The following is a 25,526-nucleotide window of genomic DNA, read 5'->3' as shown; positions in this document are numbered from 1 at the left end:
ATAGTTATTTCAGTGCTCGCTAGAACCAACAACAAAGGCTAACTAATATCCCTAGGCAAATTGTGATCATTGAAGAAGTGATTTTTATCTTACTTGGCTTAAAATGAAGATTGTACTAACAAGCATAAAACATATTATTGTCTGGGACTAGGGTGATTCTCTTCTTATTAAGAAAGCTTCATATTTTAGTCCTGATGTAACTAATGAGAATCCTCAGGGATTTAAGCTCAGTATGTTATATTACTTGTATCATTATCCGACAAATCTATTAGTTTGTAGGATGCTCATTAAGAATATTTCCAGGCACAATTATATTGAACATAAGCATTGCTTAAGTAACCTAAAAACATTAATAAATAATTTAAAAAATTGTGTAACAGCGCTTTTTATGGCAGTGTTTCTGTCAGATGTGGACAGAAGACTACTTCCCTCTTATTTATTTACCTGTACACAAGCAACTGTAAGATTCATCATTCTGTAGAGGATATAAAGAAATCAGAAGTAAGCATTTACATTTTCTTATCTATCCTGTGAAGCCTGTTGAAGAGAAATGAGAGCAGTCTTTATTTGTGTTGCTCTACAAGGCTGAGCATACTGTCCTCACAAAACAAATAAATGAAAACAACTAGTTTGCAGGAAATGAAAGCGACAACAGGACAGTTCAACTTGTAACTTTCTAATGTTTCTTTGCAGGGTATCTTCATAGTTCTGAAGCCCTTCCATAGAAATTGGTAAAATGTTTAGCTGATCCAATCTACACATTTAAATAATCACTCTTTCCTACCTCTACCATTATCATCTCAGTACTTTACTCCTTCCCCGATCTTTGTTTCAGCACTTCCCTCCCTCTTTCTTTATGTATCCTCAACTGAATTTTGCAGTTGTTCCTCAATCAAGCTCTACTTCTTTCTTCTTTGAGAAAGAAAATAGCTTCTATTAACACCTGTGATTCCCAGGCTACATGTGGTATTGACAAGAAAAGTCAGCCACTGGCCTCCTCTGTACCTCTGTTTGAAGTGTGATACTGAAAATCACTGATCGTATGGCAATATGAATTTTCTTCAGTCATTCCTGCAGTTCAGCAAATTGTGGCTGCTCTTTCTACTATTAAGAAAATGTAGTTTAAACTGTTGTTTGCTACAGATTGTGTCTCTGTGTCTTCCTGACAGTCAAAGTCACTAACCCTGAACAGTCCTGGTACTCAGCTGAGCTGTACACACATTCATCTTGGATAACTGTCCATCCTCTGTCCCTACACTCCACTCTCTGGAAAGATAAATTAGAATGACTGATATCAAGAAGATCTCCCAAATGAAAAATTTACTCACAGCAGAGTTTTTTCAAACCTCCAGGACATCAACAGCAACTTTTGGTATTTCTTTTCTGACTTGTTTTTTCAGTTTCAAAAAAGTTCCAGAAAAGTCATTATATCTGTTTATCATATTGTAGTGTCTAAACTATCATCCACGATCCTCAGTAGTATCCTAAGCATCTCACATTTAAAAGAGAAAGCAGCATCTGGGAGGATTATCCCCATCCTGCACTCAGTAGCTTCACTCTGCATTCTCTTCCTTCCTTCTCCCTGCAAATCAAATACAGTTGCTTAATCCAAGTAGTTCTCTTTCTTTGCCCTTTATTCTCCAAATATGCTGTTAGAAATATTTTAATATCTCAATTGTCATTCATTGCATCGATTATAACCCACATCTTCTGAGCTTCTATTCCATACTCTCAAACCCCTTCACATTAGAGCAGTTCAAGCCATCTTTTCCACCATCTGTTGAGAATGTTTCCCTTCTTTGCATTCCTTCACTCTGACTTCCCATATAAAATTAAAGCCATGTACCCTCTTCCTTGAGAGTTTTCTTAGCGACATCACACCTGCAACTATAATCCCATGCTGTGCCTCTCCCATGTCACACTTCAGATAGACTCCACTGTCAGGCCTTATTCTTAGTATGTCTTCAATCTTGCTTATTTACATAGACTGGGACAATACACCAAAAATATGTAGCTTCAAAAGTCAAATGTTTAATAAAGACTGAGATGCTGTGATTTCCAAGAAACATAAAGTACATTTGTTGTAACTTGTACTTTAAACTACAAGAACTTCATTCTGTTAGAATACCTCTAACTTATAATTCATACACATCACTTCTGAAGATGTGCAGCACACAAATAAAAAGAATCCATCCCTCAAGGGCTTGTGCTGAGTCATTTTGTGTGTAAAGAGCAAGTAAGCAAATAAGCTCATAAAGACAGAATAATTTCTTAGCTCTCCTAAAATCGGGATGGATTCAGATCTCTGAACTAAGAAAACTTTAGCTTGGATCTTTAACTCAGCTCTCAGCTTTCTGCTTGAGTTCTCCTGTTTTATGCTATCCCTTAGAAATCTTGTTTCTGAAAGAACATCTGATTGTTCTGAAATTATACAAGTTGAATATAAAGCAAGTTTCTTTATTTTACAATTCTATTCATGTTAGTAGAACATGTTTATTTTAGTCTTCAATTGCAAGTGTAAAATGTCCTCTACTATAAATTTTCTTGTCACAGATCAGTTTTTCCTTTTTCCTCAGACTTCTAGTCCCACAAATGGCTTATTTTAGAAAAAGGGATTTACCAGTGGTTTATTACTACTGTGTTCACTGTTTCCTGTGTACTATGTTTTCAGCTAAACAAATGTAGCACTATTTGAAGATATTCTGCATTGATTTCTGAAGATAATGATGTCCATAACAACACTGTGGCCACTAAAAAAGCCTACTGGATATATGATTATCTAGTCAGTGATAAATGCTGAACATCATCAAACAAGAACAAGAAAAAATACATATTTCCCCATGTTTTGATTGAAGTACTAGCCATTAGGTTTGTAGATGTACGTATAGATGTGGATGTTGATGTAGATGTACAAACAGTAATAACTGCACTGACAGAGTCTTAAAGGAATTCTATGCTTCTTAATAATCTTAAAGAACATTTATTGCCAGAAGTGAACATAATTGCAGACAGCATATATCCTGTAGCAGAGACTGCCTATGAAATTCCTCAACTTCCAATTTCCTAAAGAGCCCAAATTTTTCTTAGTGCAATAGAAGACATCTGTCTTCCACATTTCTTGTTAGTTAGAGAGATGTTGGCATTACTCAGGACTATTCAAATCATTTGGTCTGAAGAATTTCTAGGGAAAAAAATCGTGTATATATTAGTTCAAATTTAAATATGAATATCAGTTTGACTGCATTTGTTACCAGTCAGATTTTATTTGACTTTTTTTTCTCCTCTAAATATGTCTTTCCATTGAAGCCAAAATGCTTCATAAAAATGTGTCAGTTTTAACAAAGTTTTCAATGGGAATGTTCTAAGCATCCTGGCTTGTCTATTTAGTCATTTCCTAATGAGTGAGTGAAAAACAAAGGAAGGAATGATAAGAGAAATACGTCCAAAGAAAATCTGTCTTTTTTTGGCCTCAAAACATCTATACGTAATTTTATGACATAAAAAAAAATGTTCCAGTGAATTTTATTTTATCACCCATGAAGAACAAGAAGATATCTCAAACCATACACATTTTCACAGACTGGGAAGTAACATGTTGCTCTTAGTTTAGCTCTAGGTATGACATTTTACGTGCACTTGCACATATAAAGAAATACAATAAATCTGTAGTAACGAATACGTAGGAAAACATTTTTAGCTTGTATTCACTAGTAGTCACAAAAGAAAGTTCCATTTGACTGTGATTTCTATATCTACAATTTGTTACATATGTTCTGTTGCTTTTATATAAATCAACTCTTTAGAGAAAGAAGCAGCTCTTACAAATACAGCATATCAGCTCTACATATACAAAAGACTCTGAGGTGCATAATCAATTACATTTGAAACAAAATGTTAGGTATATTGAATATATATGTATTCAATGTACATATATATATATGCATATCAGGTATCAGATATCATATTAAAATAAATTTTAGCTTTATGTTTATACTGGTTTCTACAAACATTTTTTATTTAGAGACCAAAAAATTCAATTTTTAATTTGGAGTTCTGAATTTTCTGTTCCTGGATGGGAAGATGGAACACAAAACATTCATAAGGCACTACGTGAAATCCCCTATGTTCACAGTTAATCACTCAGTAAGTGCAGAGGTGATATCAATTTGCCTTGGTCATCCAAACTTCCAAGAAATTCAGCATATTGTGGCTGATCTTCCTGCTTCTAACAACAGCTGTTTGCTGCAAACTGTGTCCATATTTCTTCACAATTATCGGAAACAAAACATCCAAGGCACGTCTCTGCCAAAGTATGTCAAAAGCATTTCCCAGGATTTTAGGATTAACTCAACTTAGAATTCATAGTAGTGGGTCAGAAAACTAGAATTAATTCATGTCAGAGTTGAAAACAAATGTCACAAGTTTCTTTAGTAATTCTAATATGTTAAATAAAAAACCCATGTAATTCACTGAATACAAAATATTTCTTGCTACAAAAGGAGACAAAAATCTTTGGTGGCACACTATTCAAACATGGGGAAAACAAACTTCACAGTTGATATCTGACTATTGGTTTTACCTTCAAAATCACAAGCGGTATGTTACAACACTTGAAAATGAATCAATACAGCATCAGAGGTAAACTGACACAATAAACTATCCTGAAAATAAGAGCACAAATACAATCATATAACTTGCATAGCTAATAACACAATGTAAATTGTAAATTGCCAAAATTTGTGAATTTTGGAATGGTCTGTATACTACAAATTTTTCCCTGAAGCAATTTCTAAATCAATTTCAAGGTTAAGAGTAGATGAGAATATTACTGTCTGTTTGCACAACAGTTGAGAACAGAAAAACAAATGCAAAATTTAATGCATCACTTATTCTTTCTACCTTAATTGGTTCACTTTAGTTGATAGTACAACAGAGACATTTTCTAATAGCTTTTCATAGTGCAGTGATGTCTGGTATGCATGCAGCAAAGGAAGGAAGGCCACGTCTTTTCTTTTTCCCTCTTTCAATCATATATATTCTTTGGATTACCCACACTGTTTTCATGATGGTATATGTATCACCTATAAAACATCTGTGAAGCAGAATATGTGCTAAATATTAGTCAAGGATCGCTTCCTCTCAAAGTGATTATTGATCCACTGCTAAAACAGCTCATAAAAACAACCATTTTTGGAAAAGACTTACATCTTTCTATTCCTACTCTATTACATACTTTAAAGCTATATTTAGTCAAAATTTCAATATTAGCAAATATTTTTTATCTAATTACAAATAACTATGAAATCTAGAAATAAAATCTTAGTGGTACTATTTATATTTCTATATGAAGAAAAGATAATGTCCAGAACTGGTTTTTAGAACTATTAATGAGCCCTGGCATTGTGAAAAAGAGATGGATTAGGTAGATGTAATGAGATATGATTAAAGGGTGTAGGCACTGAAGGGTGTTGGAGAAATTCTTTTCAGAGAGTATAATTAGTCTCTGATAAAAGTACTTGGTAGATGAGATTTTTTTAAGAAGAAAGGTTAAGATAAACACATACCATATGACAAACCTGTTTAATTTCTTTTTTCCTTTGGTTCTTTGCATAATCAATAATCCGTTGAAGTTTTATGCATAAACAACATTTGTTGAATAGTTGATGAAACTTCACGTGACAATTAAAGGGGTTTTAATTGCAATAAAATAGAAGTCAAAGAAAGTGTTGAAAGGTCCTATTGCATTTCAATTATACTTTTCTCTCTTGATTTATGGAACAGATAATAACATGCAACCTTTTTCTGAAACTAAACAAACAAATGAACTTTTTATAATGCAAGCTTTCTTGAAGTTGCTTAGCAACTTTCAGAGCACTTTTTATTAAATTAGAAGCTACTTCTTTAATTTAGGCTTCAAAATAAAAAGCGGACTAAAGAAGTCTACCCCAGATACTTTCATGTAAGTCCTGGATAGAGATGCTGTTTTTGTCTATGTGGTCAATACTTCATACACTGGTAGACTGAAATACCAGGACTTTGGTATTCTACATTTAAGTGTGAACCTTTGGTCTACAACTGAACTTCGAAATATACAAAATGTTATTCCAGTTAGACCACTTCTATGAATGACGAATGAATACAGTAAGTACTTCTTGATCCAGGAGAAAGGTTCACCATTAAGGATCTTTCTAAGTGCACTTACAATCATGAATCTTCATAAGGAATTTGTCGTAAGAATCATGAAAACCATGAAGTGCTGCCCTCAAGCATGTGAGAATTTCTCACAGATGAGCCAGCACATCATGATCTCCAGTCTCTATTTCCAAGAATAACAATTATAGATTCCCTCTTGCTTCCCTCCCCTTATCATATGCTATCATTTCTGTGACTGTTCACTGCAACAGAACAACATTTGGGATTTGAAGCATTACAGTAGTGCTTTTCTACTCATGTTGTCATGAGGAGAAGGCTTAGAAAAAGCCAACATTGCAAGCTCTGATCTGACACACATCTTCCCAACTGTCTCCTCTGATAGCTGATTTGGGCTTATGAACCAAGAGAACCTATCCCAAGCTGCTTCTCTGCTTCTAGTCACTGGAAAAAAAAACTTATTTAACTGTAGCACTACTGAAATTCAAAATATTAAGCCTGAGATCGGCTTTTCCTTCAAAATTACATGTTAATTACACTAGCTCTGTTTCAGGTGTTGCAAAAGTATAAATGAGTCTTTCCCATCCTCAGAAATACTCCAGCTTAAATGGAGTCACATGAGAAGCAGTCTTTCTTCCTCTGTCTGGATACAGGAGCATCCACTGTTTTCTTTACATATTTGCTGTTGAGTACAGCACATGATACTAGTGTTCTTACACGGAAAGGACAGCAGTCCCACTGCTAATGCAAAAATGCTTTTAGACGAAGCAGATGCTAAACCAACAGCTGAGATATTCAAATGTAGTTGTATCCAGTACATAAACCAGTTCCATGTAGGTGTCTAATCCATGTAGAGAATATCTGAAATCCCTACAAGGTACTGAATTTAAGTGACTTGTAGAAGCTGTCCCAAATGACTTTTAAACAAACAAGAGAACAAAAAGCAATAGGCAAGGAATTCCTGTCCCTAGAAAGCCAAAAAAACTCTCCTCACAAGAGGATTATTTTCACGAAGCTACATGCGGCTAATGGGTGCAACACTTTTGTGCTATCTCGTAATGGATTGAGAAATTTAAATGAAATAGATCGAGTCATTTTGCAGATGACTTTAGTAGTTTATACAGATCCTACCAGTCCATTACTAAATACATAAGGAAAACATGACTTGTTACTTCTCCAAACATCAAGAAATATTTTATTTGAACTGAAAGCAGTGTCCCGCTCTAGGTGCTTCAGAGTCGTTCTTAATTAATAGCCCAAAAGAAGACTGAAAAACTCAATTTCTAGTCAGTAATGTGTTACTTCTGAAGTATAATGATAGGAATTTGTAAATCACTTTTGTCAACATTTCTTAATATTTTTTCAGCTTCAAATCAGACGATGATAAAATTTGAAATGAGTACCCCAAGATAATGGGCCTATTTTTATGAAGATGTAAATTCTGAGAAAGTACAAATGGAAGATGTTGTTAGGCCATCCAGTCTCTATTCATAGAAGGACATTATTTTCATTGTCCAATGACACTATTCCATAGTTTTGAGATAATACAATTCAGGTGGAGATGTACAGCAAAAGCCATGACTTCGTCAGGACCTATGTGAAAACAAGGCAACAAGCACTTTTCTGTTTTGCTAGTAAGTTCATAAATATATCAGAATATTCTTAGCCATCATTAATGAACATAGATTCGCATGTTGGAAAATAGAGCCTGCACTCATGACCAGCACTGTTTTCGGTTGTCTCCTGTTTGGGTGTTACAAACTGTGGTCTGTTCCATCTTTTGGGTAGGAACTATGTAGGCTGGAAATCAGTAGTACTGCCCTGCTCTGTGAAACAGCTCTACCTGCCTTTACTGCTGTTAAGATATCTTTTCTCTTTGTTCTCCTTATTTTTCTTGCTGTGACAATAATGGTTCTGTTGCCTATGCTGATGTTGCTCTTCTGCTTGAATCAGGAACACGAACTTGTGACTTTTCCTAGCTATCCACTTTCTTGCAGTTTCTGCAGTTCTCACACTGATGACACAGCCTCCAAAGCAGCAAGCCTTGAAGGCACAGCACAAAAACATCACAAAGGGAAGGAAAGGAGTTTGTGTATAGGTGCTCTACGTTTCTCTGGACACATTTAAGCTAATAGAAATGGTTGCAGTGTTTGAATGACAGAATTTACACTATCTGAAATGAAAGAGATGAGCATCAGGAATGTATTAAAAATTTGACTAAAGAAGAAGATGAGTCCTACCTGGGGAGAAAAATTTGTGAACAAAAACCTATTAGCCTTAAATGCTTTACATATTTCTGCAAAGAGGAGCTGAAATCTATGATTTAATTTCTTTACACTGGAAGATTATGACTAATATTTTCTGCTATAGAATTGCCAGTGTATGGGGTTTAGTGTTCCCTGCAACTGTCATATAGTGTTACATGCCTTTCTTTTTTTTTTTTTTTTTTTCTTTTTTTAATGTGCACTCAAAAGATCTCTCTTCTGGTGCATTTTCACTTTTTTCTTTTTTCTTTTCCTTTTTTTTTTTTTCCCCTCCTTCCCTCTCCCCAAAAAATAAAATTGGTCTTGTGAGTGTCACTCTCTTTCAGGAAGCTCCCTGCAATCTATTGGAGTTTAAGTACACAATGTACTCAGGAAGAAAGTTGTCAGGAATTAGATCAGGCACTGAAAAACAAAAACAAAATGACAAAAAAACTGATCTGAGAAAGTACAAGACATGTATGCAGTTCTTTTGTATCATGGAAATATGTATCCATTCTCCACCAGTGGGGAAGGGAATCTAAATAACTGTTTGAAAAAACAAGGAAAATTACTTCTCACCTCCAGCTTAAAACAATAGTGAGAATAGGCACTCATCATTCTGAGCTGAACCTTTAGGAAAATATTGGTCCCCTTTTCACCTCTCAGGCTGTCAGAAAATTCTTTGGATGTTCTGTTTCAGAAAACCTCACAAATAATGGATAGTTCCTTTCAGAAATTGCCAGTAACACCCCATTCTTCCCAGATTTTCAGAGCTCACAGTAGTGGCTGCACAGATGAAGCCATCACAAGCTAGAGACATCAGCAGCACAGAACACTCTGTTATTTATTTAGACTCTGAAAAAGAGCCTTCTTGCTTATTTTCTTAAAATAATTAAAATGCATCATTTAAGTTTCTATTTGTTCAGGGGAAAAAAAAAAAAAAAGCGTGGGAGCATAAATGTTTTGGCTCTGAGATGACAGTAAATATATCTTCATATCATGTTTTTAATTTACCATCTTAATGTATCCATCCTTCCTAGACCCTTCCCATCCCCCATTAATTCCTGAAATGTTTAAAAGAGCCCTAGAGCCTACAATCTCTCTCTCTCCCCTCTTTGCAGCGGAAGATCAAATGTATTACTTTCCCCCTTTGCATGTCTGATGATGGGATAGAAATATTGCTTCAGCCGAGATTTACGGGCCTGCGTCTACAGTAACACACCGGGGGCGTGTGCCAGAAGCCCCGCTTCAGGAGACGCAGGGGCTTAGCTGGGTGCGGCAGCGGCAAACCCCGTGCTGTGCAAGGAGCAGCAGCTGCTCTGCTCATCTCCCACGGCCTGGGGTCACCCCACACCAATTCGGAGTCCTTTTTCTTTCTTTCTTGTTTTTTAATTGTTTTTCTGGTTTGTTAGTTGGATTTGTTGTTGTTGGGTTTTTTTGGGGTGGGTTTTTTGTTTTGTTTTGGAATTTATTGGTTGGTTTGTTGCTTGGGAAGTGTTTCGTTTGTGTTTGTTTGTTTGTTTGTTTGTTTTTTAATTTGGTTTGGGTTTTGTGGGTTTTTTTGTGTTTTTTTGTGTTTTTTTGTGGGTTTTTTTTGTTTGTTTGTTTTTTTGTTTTTTTTTTAAATCAATTAGAGAGGACGTTATCCCAAATTCCTGCACTGGTAACTGTCTGCACTGGGGAAGGAGTTCCTTGGACTAAATCAGAGCAACATACATATACATGGCCATATACACACAAATTTAAAACTTCCTTCTCTGTGAAAGAGCAGAAATGTCCTTGACGCTGAGCAGAGAAGCCAGCTCGATATTAATTTAAGGAGGGTAACTCCAGCACTGCTGGTGATGTTCATTTGCAATTCCGACACACCGGCTATTGTGTGCAGGGAACTAATCCTGCCTCGCCTTGGAAACAGAGCTTCCACTTAGCTCGCTGTACTCCTCAGATTTCCTTTATAAGGGAGCCGTTGTTTTGCTGGGATTTTATGATTAATAATAATATCACAACGAGACCCAAACGCTCCCGACACGCTCTTGGAGCTTCCCTCCTATCGCACTCCTCCTGGCCTTTTCTTTGCTGAACTTTTGGTCTCCTGCCCCGCTCCTACCACCCATGTTTCCTTTCTTTTCCCTGTTCTCGGCAATGGGCACCGGGTGTCGGTCTCCGAGCGCACAGGGAGAGTTGATTCAGTCGCAGCCATGTGCTGAAGGGGAGCGGCGGGGCCGTGGCTCTGCTGTCCCCCCTATTTCCCGAAGAAGGCAGCGAGGGCTCCGTGCGCTGAGTCCAACGCCCCAAAGCCGTGCTCCCGTGAAACCGACCCGACCCTTCCGCTCCGTCAAGCCAAGGCACGGCAGCATCCCACATTTTCCCAGACAAGGACCCGCAGCCCCGGGCAGCGACAGAGCCCGTTTGGCCGCGAGTTGAGCCGCATTTCAAGCTTTTATTGCCACCGTGGCGATGTAGTGAGCGGGGGAAGGCCGCGGGGTGGAGTACCGAAGCTCGGCAAGGGGAGACGTGAGGCGACGCCAGGCCCTCCGACCCCGGTCCGCGGTTCCGGCACTCCGGCAGCGCCTCGACCTCTGCCCGCGGCCCGGAACGAATGGGCTTCCCGCTCCCGGGGAGGTGACGGACCCTTGTTGCTCTCCAGACAGACACTACTGTTTTTCCTTCCCAGTTCCCACTGCCTTCCCTCCTCCCCCTTCCATTTTTCCTTTTGGTTCTAACGAAAAAAAAAAAAAAGAAAGAAAGAAAAAAAGCGCTCGGTGCCAGCGCGCTGTCCTGTTCTGCCATCCTCCATCACGGAGCCTTGCTCCCGGCCAGGTCCCACTCCGGCTGTCAGGGTTCCCTCAACTCCCACAAATCTCCGATCATAGGCAGAGCATAGTCCAGGCACGGCCCCGGCCCCGTATCTCGGCCATCACAGTGCTCGGGAAAGCCGCTCGGAGACTCGGGCAACATAGGAACAGAGAAAAGGGGTCGCCTCTTAGGGACCCCCCCCCACCCGGGTTCCACACCGAAGGAATCTATCGATTTATGGACACGCTTCTCCAGCCGTGTGAAAAGCCCTGGCCACTTCTCTGCGCGGACTTGTGGCATCGGCCGCCGCCAGCAGTTTCGATGCCAAAGAGCAATTCTGTTGAGATGCTTAAGGGCGCCTGGCGGTAGGCGTACGCTATAGGGAATGCCGCACGGCGGTGGGGAGGGGAAGAACCAGGTCCCAGGGGCAGGATTTCAGCGCTCCTGAGAAAATCACAGTGCATCGCCACATTTTCTTTCTTTCGTTCGTTTTTCTTCAGAAGAAGATAAGGGCATCTGTTTAACTCTTTTATTAGGCGTTGGAAGAGAGGGTGAAGCCTTTTGCTGACGGCTCATGACTCACACGGTCGGTAGCTTTCCGGCTATCGACTGCCGCAGGACGTGTATGCGGCATTTTACAAACCAGCAACGAGGCCCAAAGCCGTGAGTCACAGTGCTCAGCAAGCACCAGGCTCAGTCCCGCGTGTCTGTGTGTTTGTGCTCCCACTGTCAGAGAGCGGGGCTTTATGTTCCTCACATGTTAGATCTGCAATTTCGTGTGGATTCCGACACTCCCTAACGACCCATCCCACGGAGGTGTCTGAAAGCTCTTCGAATGAGCTCCCATCTCTCCCCGGCTCCGAAGTGACGCACCTACCCACGGTGTAGGGTGCATCACTCGAGACAGATTTACAGTTCAGCCCTCCCGGCAGACAGGAGGAGAGATCTGCGTGGAATATAAATTCAAGAATGTAATTCTTTCTCAAACAAATAATCTGCTCCCTTTCAAATATAATTAATGTTTTGATAGTGCATTTCTTGTGAGAGAGAGATACAAAAACAGAGGCAACCTCTTGGATCTCTGTTTGTATATTTGCAACAGGAATTTACAGTACCTATCTTGTGAATGTGACAGATAGAGTGTTTTAAACATTGAGAAGGTTTATTTATTAGCACAACTACAGCAGGAAACTGATAGATCTCTGCTATCCCCCGTGCCCATTTTGCGCGTGTTTTAGTTGCGGAGGAAATGGCACTGCGGTAAGTTGCGGCAGGACGGCACTATTCCTGCGACGGGACAGGGCTGTTTCCCAGTCCTGCCCCACGGGCTGCCAGCGCACCTCTCGTCTTTGTCGTCCGTTCCTCTCTCCCCTCCCCGCTGCTTCCGCGGCCCCTTTCGCCCGTAGGGCAAGAGGAGACACTCGTGGCCCAGGAGCAGCGCATCTCCTCCCGACAGCCGGCCCCGTCCGCACCGGTCCGTGCTTCGGGCCATACTGCCTGAACAAAGCCGCTCTGGGAATGCGCAGGACGTCAGATGCGTGTTAAATACTGAGATATGACCTCATGGCTCATTAGTTATAGATCCGCTACCCAATCCTGCGACTGAGAGATCTTTTTTTCCCTCTCTTTCTGTCTTTCCTTCTCCCTCTTTTCTTTCTAACACTGCTCTCAGAGGAGTGTACCAGAGGTGATTTTGCTGTACTTTGGGACACGAAGTGAACGGTATTCGTTCCTAATGCCCACCTGCGTTGGTAAACTAATTCAGTTTAATTCTACGTTTTAAATCAGAATGTTACAAACACTGGAGATCGGCGTGAAATCAAAGCTGCCTGCATAGTCCTATCCTACGAGTCATGAAGGGCTAGATGGCACTTCCACTGGTACCAAAGATAGATTTCCCATCTGTATCACTGGACACTGCATTGGGTCCTGGTTATGCCTATTGTCCAGGAATTGGTGTGTTTTGGCTTGTCATCTGATGTCACGTAATATTTGAAAATTCGAATATTAAATGGAACCACATTATGGAGAAATTTTGGAAAAACTTCTGAAACGTTCAGGTTTTCAGCTGGGGTGGTCTTGCCCCGTTTCACTTAACATGGTGTTGTCAGAGAACATATCCAAAAATGAGTTTTTCAAGAGAGAAACAAACATGCAGTTGGTTTGAAGGTTTTCAGCAACAATGAATGTAAATAATGCAAGTCACTAAATAACCACCCAATTCCATAGAATTAATCACTTAACTTAAAGGAGTAAGGTTTCCAGTTGCAAAATACTGCCAGGCCCTGTCGTTGTTAAGGCACAGATCTGCCACTTCTTCTGAAGGCAAACTCCAGTTTCTCTCTGGAATGTATAGATTCTACATAGGTTAGCACCAGTCAGTATTAGCTCTCCAAATAGCAGTAAGATAACTTGGAACTGGCACATATAATGTTGCACTCGTTTTAATTTTCTGGTAGGTGTTCTCTGGATTTACCTGGTCTAGAATGTCCTGACATTCTGGCAGACACCTGGGCATTGTGGCAGATAACTCCGTTCAATACACTGTTAGCAGCCTCAGCCACCAAGATCCAATTAATTCGATGTTTGCCTCCAGTGATCTGTGAAAAAACATACGGGCAAGGGAACAAAGAGAGGAAATATTTACCACAGTGATCTGATAATATCTAGGAAAATGTCAAATACCCACATTTAAATTCATTTCTTGAAAACAATACAAAGAGAACAGAAGGAACTTTGGTATCTTTGTGGTGTGCAACTGGTCCCTTTCTTTTTTTCTTTTTTTTTTTTCTTTTTTTTTCTTTTCTTTTTTCTTTCTTTTTTTTTTTTTTTTTCCGCCGAAGGCTGACATAAGGGACGGTCGCACTTACGTTCAGAAAATATTGTTATTTTTCTTAATGGGGAAAATTGGACTCCCGCGACTTAGATCTGTGGTATTTAGAAGTGGGATGGAAATTGGACTGACACCACTTTGCACTTTAACAATCGGATTTCGTCAGGGTACAAGTTGTTTGTTTAACCCGACAGCTCCGTGCACCCCGTCGCACGCTTTTACACACTCATTAAAACGATTATTCACGACCTGTCGAGTGTTTTCTCGTTCATTCACAGGAAAGACTTAGCGCTCTGAGATTCGAGCGCGTACGGTCAGCTTTAGCACGGACCAAGGGGAGAGATTACTTATCTCTGCGATCATCTGATGCGAGGCCGCCTTATCTCTGCAGGTTGCAAAGCAGCAGTTGCTGGAGGGGGAAGGGGGGGGGAATCAGAAACAACTAAACTTGCCGAAAGTACGAGGGAGAAGCCAAGGGCTCTCCGCTGAGCGGCACCGCGGGCCGATCCTGTTCTCACTGCCCAACTTGCACTCCGGACGGCTACGGGAGGCGGTTCCCCCCCGTCCGGCTCACACCGCCCGTACCTCCCGCCGGCGGGACGGTCGCACCAACGCTGCCGAAGCGGAGGAGGGAAAAGGGTGAAGAAACGGAGCCCTCCTCGAAACGGTCGCCACAGAAAATGCCCAGCTCGAGGGGAAAGAGCTAAAATATAGGGCAAAGTGTCATCCTCCTGCGAGCCGGATAGTCCGCAGAGACCGGGGAGATTGCTTTTGAACAGATTTAATCACTAAGCAAACTCAAATATCTCCTTCTTTGGAGAGCTCTTTGGAATGCCGAGCCTTCCTTTTTCTTTTTCTTTTTCTTTTTTAATTTTTTTTCCTGATTCCTATAATCAGATCACCTCCGAATCTTAAATTCCATCTCTAAGAAAAGCTCAGGAGCACCACAATACTGAGTGCCTCGTGGTTACAAAGGCAGACCAGGGCCTGGAGCAAGAAGCGCACACTAGTTCCTGCTCAATCTCTACGGATCCAGAAAAACATTTTTTATTTGGAAAATATCTCAACAGAATGCCTCTTTATTTAAATGAGCCGACCCCGAATACAGGATTTTAATCTGAAACGGGTTCCTAATTGCTCTAAAGGCAAGCACGTATAAGTAATTTGTTAAACTTATTGGATTGCAATAATCCACTATCAGGTTAGCTAAGAATGGATCTGTCAAGTGTGTTTCCCAGCCTAAGCTCTTTCTTTCAAACCAATCTGGTATAATAATTAGCAGACAAAGAAGTCGAAATATATAAGCAAATAGCTCAGGTTCCGCATAAATAAACAGAGTGATCAATTGCGCTGCTCGATTATTGATGAGAAGATCATCGATTTGACTGCTCCAGCCTGCAATCAGAGAGATCTGTATTTAATTATCAGTACTTCTACCTTCACTCATTTAATAACAAAAATAGAGCTCACACAGCCTACCCTTCCGCCTAAATGCAAATGATACTGATGACATAACTGAAGGCAACTTACGCTTCCCAGAAAACAAACAACTTTGCTCACATAGAACAAGCAGCGAGCGGGGGAAGCGGCGCTGCCTCCCCAACGAGTGCCAGGGGACGTTTCAGACGCAGATCGGGCAAAGATACCCATGCATATGTGTTCACACACATATGTGTAGCCGTATAGATATACGGGAAGAGATTCATTGATAAACAGCACTGCGATTTATATTTGCGTAATTCACACTGTTTTCCAACAGACCCCTGCGAGCGAGCACACTCAATTTGCTAACAAAAAACGCACTGGTACTGTTCCTGACCGTCGCGATTCTCTCCTCCACATGTGCGATTTAGACACCCAGAAGGAGATTTCTTTATCACTGGAATGTTTGGAAAATCACCACCTATGAGCTGTGGCGTGATAAAATTTGTGGTCAAGTGATGTGCGTTTAACAGCTTGAATAATGGGTCCCAGCTTCCTTTCCTTGGGATCTGTGGAGAGCCCGATCCCACGGCCCCGTGGGGGCCACATCCGTGCGGGGCTGACTGCGCTCTGTGTGCGCGGATCACGGAACGGGGGAAAACTGAAATGCTCGTAGAGCAGCACCGGGATTTTTGTTTTAAAAAAGCAGTCCGGGAACCGATGAATATTGCCCGTGCTTACGACTCAGTGGTAACACAGCCTTCGGGAAAAGGCAGTTTATTTTTATTCTAAAAATAAAGTTTTGCTTATTTTTGTGAGAACGCAACTACCTTGTTTTATTCCTCCTTTTTAGACTGTCTGCCACGGTAGCGAAAGAATGCCGCTGTTTTATTCCTAGATAGGCGGACTTCGCGAAGATCTGTTGGCAGCTCTCTGTCTGCTCTCGGATGCGCTGAATTTATCAGAGTATCTCATCCTAAATGCTTCCAGCCAGCTGGGTTCTGGGTGGGAGCCGGGCGAGGAGGGGCGGAGAGAGGCTGCGAACCCTAAAGAACTGCGCGGGGCGACGGCTTCAACCGGAGGGACCTCGAGACCCGGGGGAGGCCCCGGCGGAGCCCGTCCCGGAGGCTGCGGCTCTTTCCACGTGCCTCCCTGTGAGAGATTCCCTTGCAAAAGCGATTAGGGAGGGTTCTGCATTCTCCTCCGCGGAAATAGACCCCAGAGAACCTGGGCTGTTTCGGCTTGAGGGCAGGAAGTTGAGGGTTGTTAGGCTTTTTCTGTTGGTTTTTTTTTTTTTTTGGGGGGGGGGGGGGGGAAGGGAAGCGGAGGAGGTTGTTTCATTTAGCCCTGGAGCTCGGAATTGAGCGTCTCCGTGCAGGAGACTCTCATCCCGGATTGCAGCTCAGGCAGATGCCCACGGGCGGCTGGATGGGAGCGATGCTCACCCCGGCGCGTGGTGGCAATGGCTGCTCTCAGAGCTACCCTCGCTGAGGCTCTCCCAGATCATAGACACTCGGAAGGTTCCTCACAGACTGTGCTCTGCCACAGAAACTCCGTGTCCATTCCCTAAGTGGGAAGAGAAAATCCTCTTGTCCCTAGTGTAATTCGCGAGCCTGGGGCTATGGTCTGCTACATAACGCTGGAGATGAAGTTGATGTGTTTATCTGATCTATTCATTTATCTATCTATTTATTTATTTATGTTGGAGAGTTGTTTTATTTCCTTTGTTTTGGGGTGTTGGGATTTGGGGGCTTGAGTTGATTTAGGATTTTTTTTTTCTGTTTCAGATGTTTTATTTTGGCCCAGTGGGTTTCCCTACACTGTTTCTGGATGGAAACATTCTGGATCAGGTCACGGGAAAAGGATTTAACTGCATTTCCCTCCCGCACCATCTCTCTGCAGCTCCCACGACGCATGAGCTAAGGACACTTCCCACCGTTCCTCCTTCCCGAAGCGGAAGGAGCCCAACTCCCTCACAGCCCAACACCGCCCGCACAGCGCAGTTCTCTCTGCGGGCAGCGGGTGCAGCGCAAGGCCCCGCGCACCGCTACGCGGCGGCCCGGCTCCGCGGTTCCCCGGCGGCGACCGCAGCGGGGCCTGGCGCGGCGCTCTCCCGCTATGCAAGAGCGCCCCCAGCCGCGGGCCCGCAGCGCCGCACAGCCCCTCCCCCGGCCCTCAGCGCCCGCAGCCGCGCTGGGTCGACGGCCACGGGGCCCCGCTGTCCCCGCGGCGCGGCGCGGGCCGTGGGATGCAAACGGAGCCCTGCGGGAACTGTGGGGCTGAGTGCACGCCCTGGGCTCTGTGAAGTTGCGTACGCTGACTGCCCGTAGTTAATCGGGAAAGGAGCAGGGGAGGTAAAATCCTTCACCGAGGGGGCCGAGGGGGTAGACAAAGCTCTGTCGGGCCAACGAAGCAGAGGCAAGCGGGGACAGGTGGGGACAAGGGGAACACGGAGGGCCTCGTCAGCGCGGACACATCGGTGACTTAAAGCCATGAGTCCAACTTCTGTGTCTGTCCCGAGATATCGGTCAGCTTGCGAAATACCCTCAGAGCAGCAGAGGGAATTCGGGCAGATAAAGCCGCGACCCCTCAGAGGTTTCCGGGCCCAGCGCCGGTCCCAGGGCTGTCGCGGCGCTCCGCAGGCGAACCTGCGCCCAAAGGGGCGGCTCTGTGCGCGCCGTCCCACGGGGCCCTCCCGGCACTTCTGGCATTCCCGAAACTATTCGCACAACGCCCGCAAGGTGAAGAAAGCCCACCGCTTTTTCTCTAACGATGTGTTCCCATCCCAACCAAGCCATTCCTTCTGGAGCCCGCCCGGTCCGCGTATCGCCCACCCCTCTCTCCACGCAGAGCGCGCACCGAGCGCGACTCGGGCCCGGCGCTACGAGCGGAAATCCGCACTCACCGCAGCCGACGGAGCGCTCTTCCCCGAGCCTCCCGCATCTTCTCCGACGGCTCCGAGAGCTGACGCAGCCCCGCTCCGGGCGGGTGGTGGTTCCTCCGGCGTCGGTGCGAGCGGAGCAGCGACAATAAAGCGTTAATAAAGGAACTAAAACCTGGAGAGAGAGCGGGAGAACTGCTAAAGCGGCGAAGAAAGTTCCAACTTACCGATGGGAGCGAGGGGGAGGGGAGGCGGGGGGAGGAAACGCTTCGAAGAGGGACCAAAAAGAAAAGAAAAGAAAAAAAAATCCTGGCGTTAGACACAAGCTTTGCGGTGTGAGAGGTACTCAGGAACCCTGTCCGAGGACGAGAACGGGGGGCAGCGCCGTTCCGCCACCTCCCGGTTTCCCGAGCCCAGGGGGAAGCGGGGCCACACAGAGCGGTGCGGGCGGGCGGCGGCGGTGGGGTCCCGGCTGCGGAGCGCTGCGCCGAGGGCAGGTTCTCCGGTGAGGCAGCAGCGTGCGGGAACTCCGCCCTCTGGGCACAGCCGCACAGCCCAGCGAGCAGCCGCAGCCAGCCCCGAGCCCGCTGCTGCTGCTCTTCACCTTCACCTCCCGCTCCCCCGCTCCCGCCACGCCTGACCCCGTCACCCAGGCGCTGCGCTGGGCGGGGGGCGGGGGGCGGCACGGGGAAGTGTGGGGCAAAGCCCGCCGAGGGGTGCTGCGGGGTGCGCGGGTGTGCGTGTGCGCATCCCCAGTTGTCTATCGCCCTCCTTGAGTTCTGCACTGTGCAATAGGTACGTGTCTGCACCTTCCCTGGGACTGCTGTGCTATTGAGAGCTACGCAGTATATCCTAAATGGCGGCGCAGATTTCTCAGTGAGCTTTCAGAAGGGAAAATATCAGCAATTAAAAAATAGAAAATATTTTTTTTAGAAGTTATCATTTATCAGTGCACTTTTTCAAGCAGAACTCCGGTATGTTCAGGCCAAACGCAACTGGGTTCAGTGGGAGTTTTGCCTGAGTGCTGCTGCAGAGTCCATGTTAACACGAGCGATGCGGAGGTGTACACCTGAGCCTCAGCTCCTGCCCAAAAACCCTGAGGAGTATCTGAAGCAGTTCTAAAGGGCGCGGTGACGTCCCCTCTACAACTCTTCTTCCTCTTTTTTTTTTTCCTTTTTTTTTTTTTTTTCCCCAAGTACAGAATTAAATTAAAAAAGAATTACTCCCTCAAACAGTGGTTTTGTGCCACTTAAGGCAGAATATATTATATACATACACTCTTCGATTTTTTGAGAACGCTTTCATAAGATAACGGATACTATTTTACTGAAACTTTTTTTTTTTTTTTTTTTTTTTTGTCTGTCAAAAAAATAGTCGGCAAAATACCCTATTTTGGATTCGAGATATAATTTATTATCTCTCACGCGTCTGCGAACACAATCTTAAAACTGTAATTGCAGGTTTCTTGATGAGCAGTTTTCTTCTGCTACGGTCTATGCAAGCAAAGTTAATCGCCTCAACCACCATCTTGAGGAATAAAAACAGATCTAGAGTCCACACAGACCAAATGGCACAAATAGGGAAACGGGGAGAAACACTGCAACGCTCTGCAAAGCACATCACAAAAATCCTGAGAGCTTTGCCCGAGGGTTTGGCACATAACGCCCCATGGAAATGAGGATCAGATAACAGAATCTTTGCTAGATATGAAATGAAATGAAATAATATAAAATAAAATAAAATAAAATAAAATAAAATAAAATAAAATAAAATAAAATAAACCTCACATTCTCTACCAAAAGATTCTGCATAAAGAAGAACCCCAAAGACACTCAGCTAACAAAAGAGTTTCTATGCCTGGAAACAGGCAAAGGTGAAGGCGTATTTTGGGCCTTAGCGGCGCTGCTACACCCCGTGACAACCTCAGCATTTTTTCCTCCCGAAGACGGTCTCAGTGCTGACCGTACGTGCACAGAGACGTGCATACATTTCAGCCCCGGCACCAGCCCTTCCCCCGTACATGGGAGGGAGGGAGAGGTGCACCTGAAGATCTCGGCAGCACTCGGCTGCGCTAAACCCAGCGCAGAGCGCTCAGAGCCCACTGAGATGAACTCTGCGGAGCCATCCACTGAAGTCCCCTTCCTGGGAGTTATTATGCATCACGCTTATCTAATTAATGCTATTATCCAGCCCCAAACTGCCATAGCTCTGAGATTGTGCCTTCCTCCAACCACACTCTTCTTGTCCCCTTTTTAGCACACTCTCAGCAGATTTTTTTACACTGCAATCTAAATAATACTTTAAGTATGTGCTATTGAGTTACCTGCAGTATACAACCGATTGGAAGTAGTAAATAATAAATCATTCTCTTTGTCAGCTGCAGCAGATGCCATCCTTTTAATTTGCTTAGGCACAAAAGTACAGAGCGAGGTCCCGAGGCTCCAGGAGTTTCAATCACACCTATTTCACTGTATTATTTCTGATGGCCTCGTTGCAAAGCAGGCTTTTTTTTCTTTCTTTTTTTTTTTTTTTTCCAGTTTTTGCGATCTCCCCTTTTAGTGACAATGGAGGGAAGGCCGGGGGGAAGGGCTCTTCCAAGTGGAGGTATCACCTTTTCCTCCCCAAACAAAGCGGCCCTTCTCTCGCGGCGGTGATTAATTTGGAATTGCAGAGGTGAGAGTGGATCAGAGGATATCAGAATTTTCTCCGCGATTCTCCACACAGCGCGGGGCCGGGCATCCCAGCTCCCAGCAGAGTCCTTCGCTCCTCTCCCTTCCATGCACATTTGCCTGCATCTGTTTATTCATCACCTATTTTATTCATCTTCTTCCTCCCCTTATTCTTTTAAATATTCTCATTGCGAGAATTCAGATTTCCTATTGCTTCTTCATTCACCCTCAGATTTTTTTTCCCCCTTTTTTCTTTCTCATTCCTGCCTCCCTCAGCTCAGCTCTTTCAAGTGCCCGCGTTACCATCTCCGAGCCCCGCATTATTTCCCGGGGCCCATTGTAGTGTCTGCCGCTCAGTCTTACGAGCCCAGAGCTGCCCCAACACCGCAAATGAACAGCTCCGTTCTCCGCTGCGGGAGCCAATTAGCTGCTAAACCTTCTGCACAACTTTTCTAATTATTTTCAACAGTTATGGCTTTCATAGGGCTCCCTAAACTGACCAAGAAAGGATTAAATACTCCTTAAAATCAGTCATCACGTTGCCTCCTAAAATTAATGGATTGGTTTTCTGTACTCGGGTTAGTTTGCTCGGATTTGTGCCAGCACTGTCCTCAGCAGGGATAGTGCAAAAGCAGGCCAGTCCTGAACTTTGTATTTGAACATATCCACACTTCCTCCCCCTCCCCCCCCCCACTACATTTCAATCCCTGCCCCAGCACCGCATCCTGCAGGCCCCCATCTGGCTCAACACGGCCCGCCCGGCCCGGCCCGATGGCTCACTCCTGCCCGGCCACTGGCAGACGCGGGTCAGGGGCGGAGGAGGTGGCTCGAGCTCCCCATACAATCCTGTGCAAAACGTCCAGCCCAAGGTTAGCAGCATTGAAAGTCTGTAAGTACAGAGCACAGACACTTCCGGAACTGCGGAGCTTTCAGATAAGGATTGCATTTAATACACGTACGCAGCATAGCTTGCCAAATTTGATCAAGTCATTATAGGAAAGCTAATATGTATATGTATATATACACACATTCATAGTTCATATAGCTTCACTTATCATACAGTCGGAATAACGCCTTTCGGATGGATAATTCTTTCAGATCATACCAAAGATTGCAAAAAAAAAAAAAAAAAAAACCAAAAACAAAAACAAAAAACCAACCAAACAAAAAAAAAACCATGTTCTTAAGAAATAAACCATGTACCTGTACTTTTTCCTAGCGCGTTACATATATATGTATGAATATATATGTACATATCTACATACATTCGCAGTGTTAAGCGCGCTCAGTGTCAGACCGCTCAGCACGACCCCCGCCTTGCACTGCCATGCTCAGGCCCTGCACCTCGCGTGGGACCATGGGGTATCGCTAAAACCCGCTCCTTTCTGTCCCCAAACATTGTGGTTAAACACGAGGTGATGTGGGGGTTGGAGAAGGAGCCTGTGAAAAATGGAGGGCCGCTGGGCTAGGCAGCGTGCTGACCTCCCCGTAACTTTAAAGCCTCAGGAATTTTAATTTTAGTTAATAAAAGAGACAAAAAAAACTATCAAGTATATATGAATTTAGCCTATTTTTTTTTTTTTATTTCTGTGTGTTCATAGTAAACATTTTTGTAAGTGACAAACACGGGCATATGACCACAGTATCACAATCAAGAAATTTTAAGACAACATTAACAATCACTCAAATTTATGCGGCATTTGCGCAACACAGGTTACATATTTGCAAGGTTTACCTATAAGTACAATAGGTATTAACATTTCACTACATTTAGAAAAAAAAAAATAAAGGTGACCTGTTAGTGACCACATACATCAAAATATACACAACACAAACTGAAGGCAATCAGTAATTTTGTCCCCTTCGGAATCATTGGAACGGGCAGTGCTGCGAACTGAAAGAATGCGGCTGTTTTTAAATTATTCCGTACACTGAGTGCATTTTCTAAAACCCAATCTTTGGTCTAAAAGTAAACAAACAAACAAACAGGAAAAATAATAATAATAAAAAAAAATAAAAAAGAAGAAGAAGAAGAAGAATGAGAAGAAGAAATAATAATAATTAAAAAAAAAAAATAAAAGTAGTTAGGTAAAGAAAAAGATAAAATTATAAATGGCCAAAACATAGTTTTTGGGCATCTCTCAGTATGAATCTGCTTAAATACAAATTACACTTTCTTTTTTATAGTTTTCATAAATCTAGTGGCTTTTTTCAAGGTCTGCACCCACCGACATATCCATGATAACTTATAATACTGCAAACATGGAGAATCTGGCGGCTTTAGAGATGGACTTTTCATGTTAGAATAGGAATCGCGAAAGCAGTCACTATTAGATACACATTCTACTAGAAATTTGTCTTCCAAACTCCATAGTCTACAATGTAATCTCCCCACATTGCACCTCGCTGACACTCCTTACCCTGGTGGCATAATAAACAACCCTAAAGACTGAACAAACGTACAGAAAATGGGGGACTTAATAAAAAATACCTGGGCTTTTTTGTTTTTCATTTTTTTCTTTTTTTTCTTTTTTTCCTCTTTTCAATCATCATTTACAACGCGAACGTGTGTAAAATGTTCACTTACAGTCTGATCCCATGGACGTTAATGTATTAAAGGGTTGGAAGAAGACCCCTGATTTTGATGTGTGAAATAATCGGAGAGTCCTCCGGACAGTCCCGTCGTGAAACTCGGCAAAGAGGGTCTTAGGGACTCGCACGGCAGGGTGGAGGGTGCCTGCGGCGATGTGGACGAAGAGGCGGCCCTGGCCGTCATCGAAGTGCTGCTCTGAGAAGTCATTGAGGGGTGAGGGACGTGGGGGAAAAAGTAACTCGTCTGTCCCGCCAGGAGGTTCACGGAGCAGGGGTTTAGGGAGTAGGTGCCGGAGCAGGGGACAGACAAGCCACACGGCACCGAGGCGGCCAGGGCGGCGGCCGTGAGGTGGTGAGTGGCGTAGGGGATCTCCCCGTTGACGAGTCTATCGACGCTCAACCCGTTGGACGTGGAAAAGGAGTGATTGTTCCCCAAGGAGTTCTGAGTCAACACCGAGCTGTAGGGCATGGGGTGGCTGGGGTAGGCGGACGCAGTCCCGTTGTAGCTCAGCGTGCTGCTGGCCCGCGGGTGGTGCAGGGACAGAAAGGGGGACATGGGCCAGTAGAGGGACCCCGCCCGGTCCATGAAGGTGAGGCCGGTGGAGGTGAGGCGGGCGCCGCGCTTGAAGGCCAGCTTGGCCCGCGAAGTGGTGGAGCGCCGGCGCAGCTTGCCGGTGGTGCCTCCGATGAAGACGTCGTCGCTGGACGGGTCCAGCATCCAGTAGTTCCCTTTGCCCGGGTCGTCGTAGTGGCGGGGCACCTTGACGAAGCACTTATTCAGAGAGAGGTTGTGGCGGATGGAGTTCTGCCAGCCCTGCTTGTTCTCCCGGTAGTATGGGAAGTTCTTCATGATGAACTCGTAGATGCCGTTGAGCGTCAGGCGCTTCTCGGGGCTCTGCCGGATAGCCATCATGATGAGTGCGTTGTAGCTGAACGGTGGCTTCTCGTACTTGCCGTTCTTCTTCTCTCCCTCCTTGCCGCCCTCCCCGTCCTTGCCCCCCTCGGCCGCCCCCTTCTTCTCCTCGGCCGCCTTCTCCTTCTCCTCCAGCTCCGCCGCCGCCGAGCCCGCCTCGCCCTTCCCCGCCAGCGCCTCGGCCTTGGCCGCCTCCAGGGCGCCGGCGGCGGGCGGCGGCAGCAGCAACGGCGCCTTCTCCTCGTCCTCGTCTTCGGCCGCGGCGGCGCGCTGGGGCTGTTGCGGCGGCGGCGGGTGGTGGTGGTGGTGGTGGTGGTGGTGGTGCGGATGGTGGCTGTTGTGGTGGCTGTGGCCGCTGTGGTTGTCGCTCTGCACGGCTTCGGGCACCAGGCTGTTGATGCTGAAAGAGGACTTGGGCAGCATTTTCACTTCCTTCCTATCTCCCATGTCCAACATCACACGCTGCGCCGAGGGGGCGGCTGGCGGCGGCCGGGGCCGGGCGGGTGGGGGCCGGGCGGGCGGCGGCACCACCGGCGGCGGCGGCGGCGCGGCGGGAGCGCAGCGTCAGGCGCTGGCACGGCATGTAGCACGGGCGGGGGACGGCGGCAGCGGTCACCGAGCGGAGAGAGCCGGAACGAAGGGGAAAAAAGAGGAGGAAAAAGGAGTAAAAGAGCCCTCTAAAAACCAAACAACAACAACAACAAAAAACCAACACCGCACGCACACGCATACAAAAAAAAAAATAAAAAAATAAAAAGCTACTTCATGGTGCCGGTTCCCCCGGTAAACCGGTATAGGGGGGAGGACGCGCCGCGGGTCGGAGAGGAGCCGGCTATACGGAGCGCCCCGGCCGCAATTAATTTCAGAGCTGCAGACACGCACCGTGGCTGTAAAAAATTTTTTGGTTTAACCTTTCCCACCGGGCGCCCAATCAGAGGCGGCGGCGTGCCGGAGCGTCCTGCCTCCCGCCGGCCAATGGCTGCGCGCCGCCACGCCCACACCCCCCCGAGGCCACGCCCCTCTCCGC

The 25,526-nt window shown here is 44.8% G+C and overlaps 1 protein-coding gene across 3 annotated transcripts; it reads right to left on the bottom strand.

The window, feature by feature from the left end:
* Positions 1-1,472: 1,472 nt before the first annotated feature.
* Positions 1,473-25,375, bottom strand: FOXG1 (forkhead box G1). 3 transcript variants are annotated; one of them, XM_090141280.1, is made up of 4 exons: positions 23,582-25,375; positions 18,350-18,500; positions 13,666-13,789; positions 1,473-1,582 (listed from the first exon to the last, which is right to left on the bottom strand). In XM_090141280.1, the coding sequence occupies exon 1, from the start codon at positions 24,953-24,955 to the stop codon at positions 23,600-23,602; it is 1,356 nt and encodes a 451-aa protein (XP_089997406.1). In that variant the 5' UTR covers positions 24,956-25,375; the 3' UTR covers positions 1,473-1,582; positions 13,666-13,789; positions 18,350-18,500; positions 23,582-23,599. The 3 variants fall into 3 exon arrangements, with proteins under 3 accessions (XP_089997406.1, XP_089997405.1, XP_031449103.1); XM_090141279.1 differs by lacking the exon at positions 1,473-1,582 and adding an exon at positions 13,283-13,548; XM_031593243.2 differs by lacking the exon at positions 1,473-1,582 and adding an exon at positions 13,285-13,532.
* Between the last annotated feature and the right edge of the window lie 151 nt (positions 25,376-25,526).

The sequence above is a fragment of the Phasianus colchicus genome, chromosome 5 (assembly GCF_987193195.1).
Source record: "Phasianus colchicus chromosome 5, bPhaCol1.hap1.1, whole genome shotgun sequence".
In the NCBI taxonomy this organism is placed as follows: domain Eukaryota; kingdom Metazoa; phylum Chordata; class Aves; order Galliformes; family Phasianidae; genus Phasianus; species Phasianus colchicus.
Note: the sequence above shows the minus strand (reverse complement) of the source record. Positions and strands in the feature narration are given on the sequence as shown.

Bases quoted from the DNA above. Each gene is read 5' to 3' on its own strand.
- FOXG1 (XM_090141280.1), bottom strand. From the start codon at position 24,955: ATGTTGGACATGGGAGATAGGAAGGAAGTGAAAATGCTGCCCAAGTCC.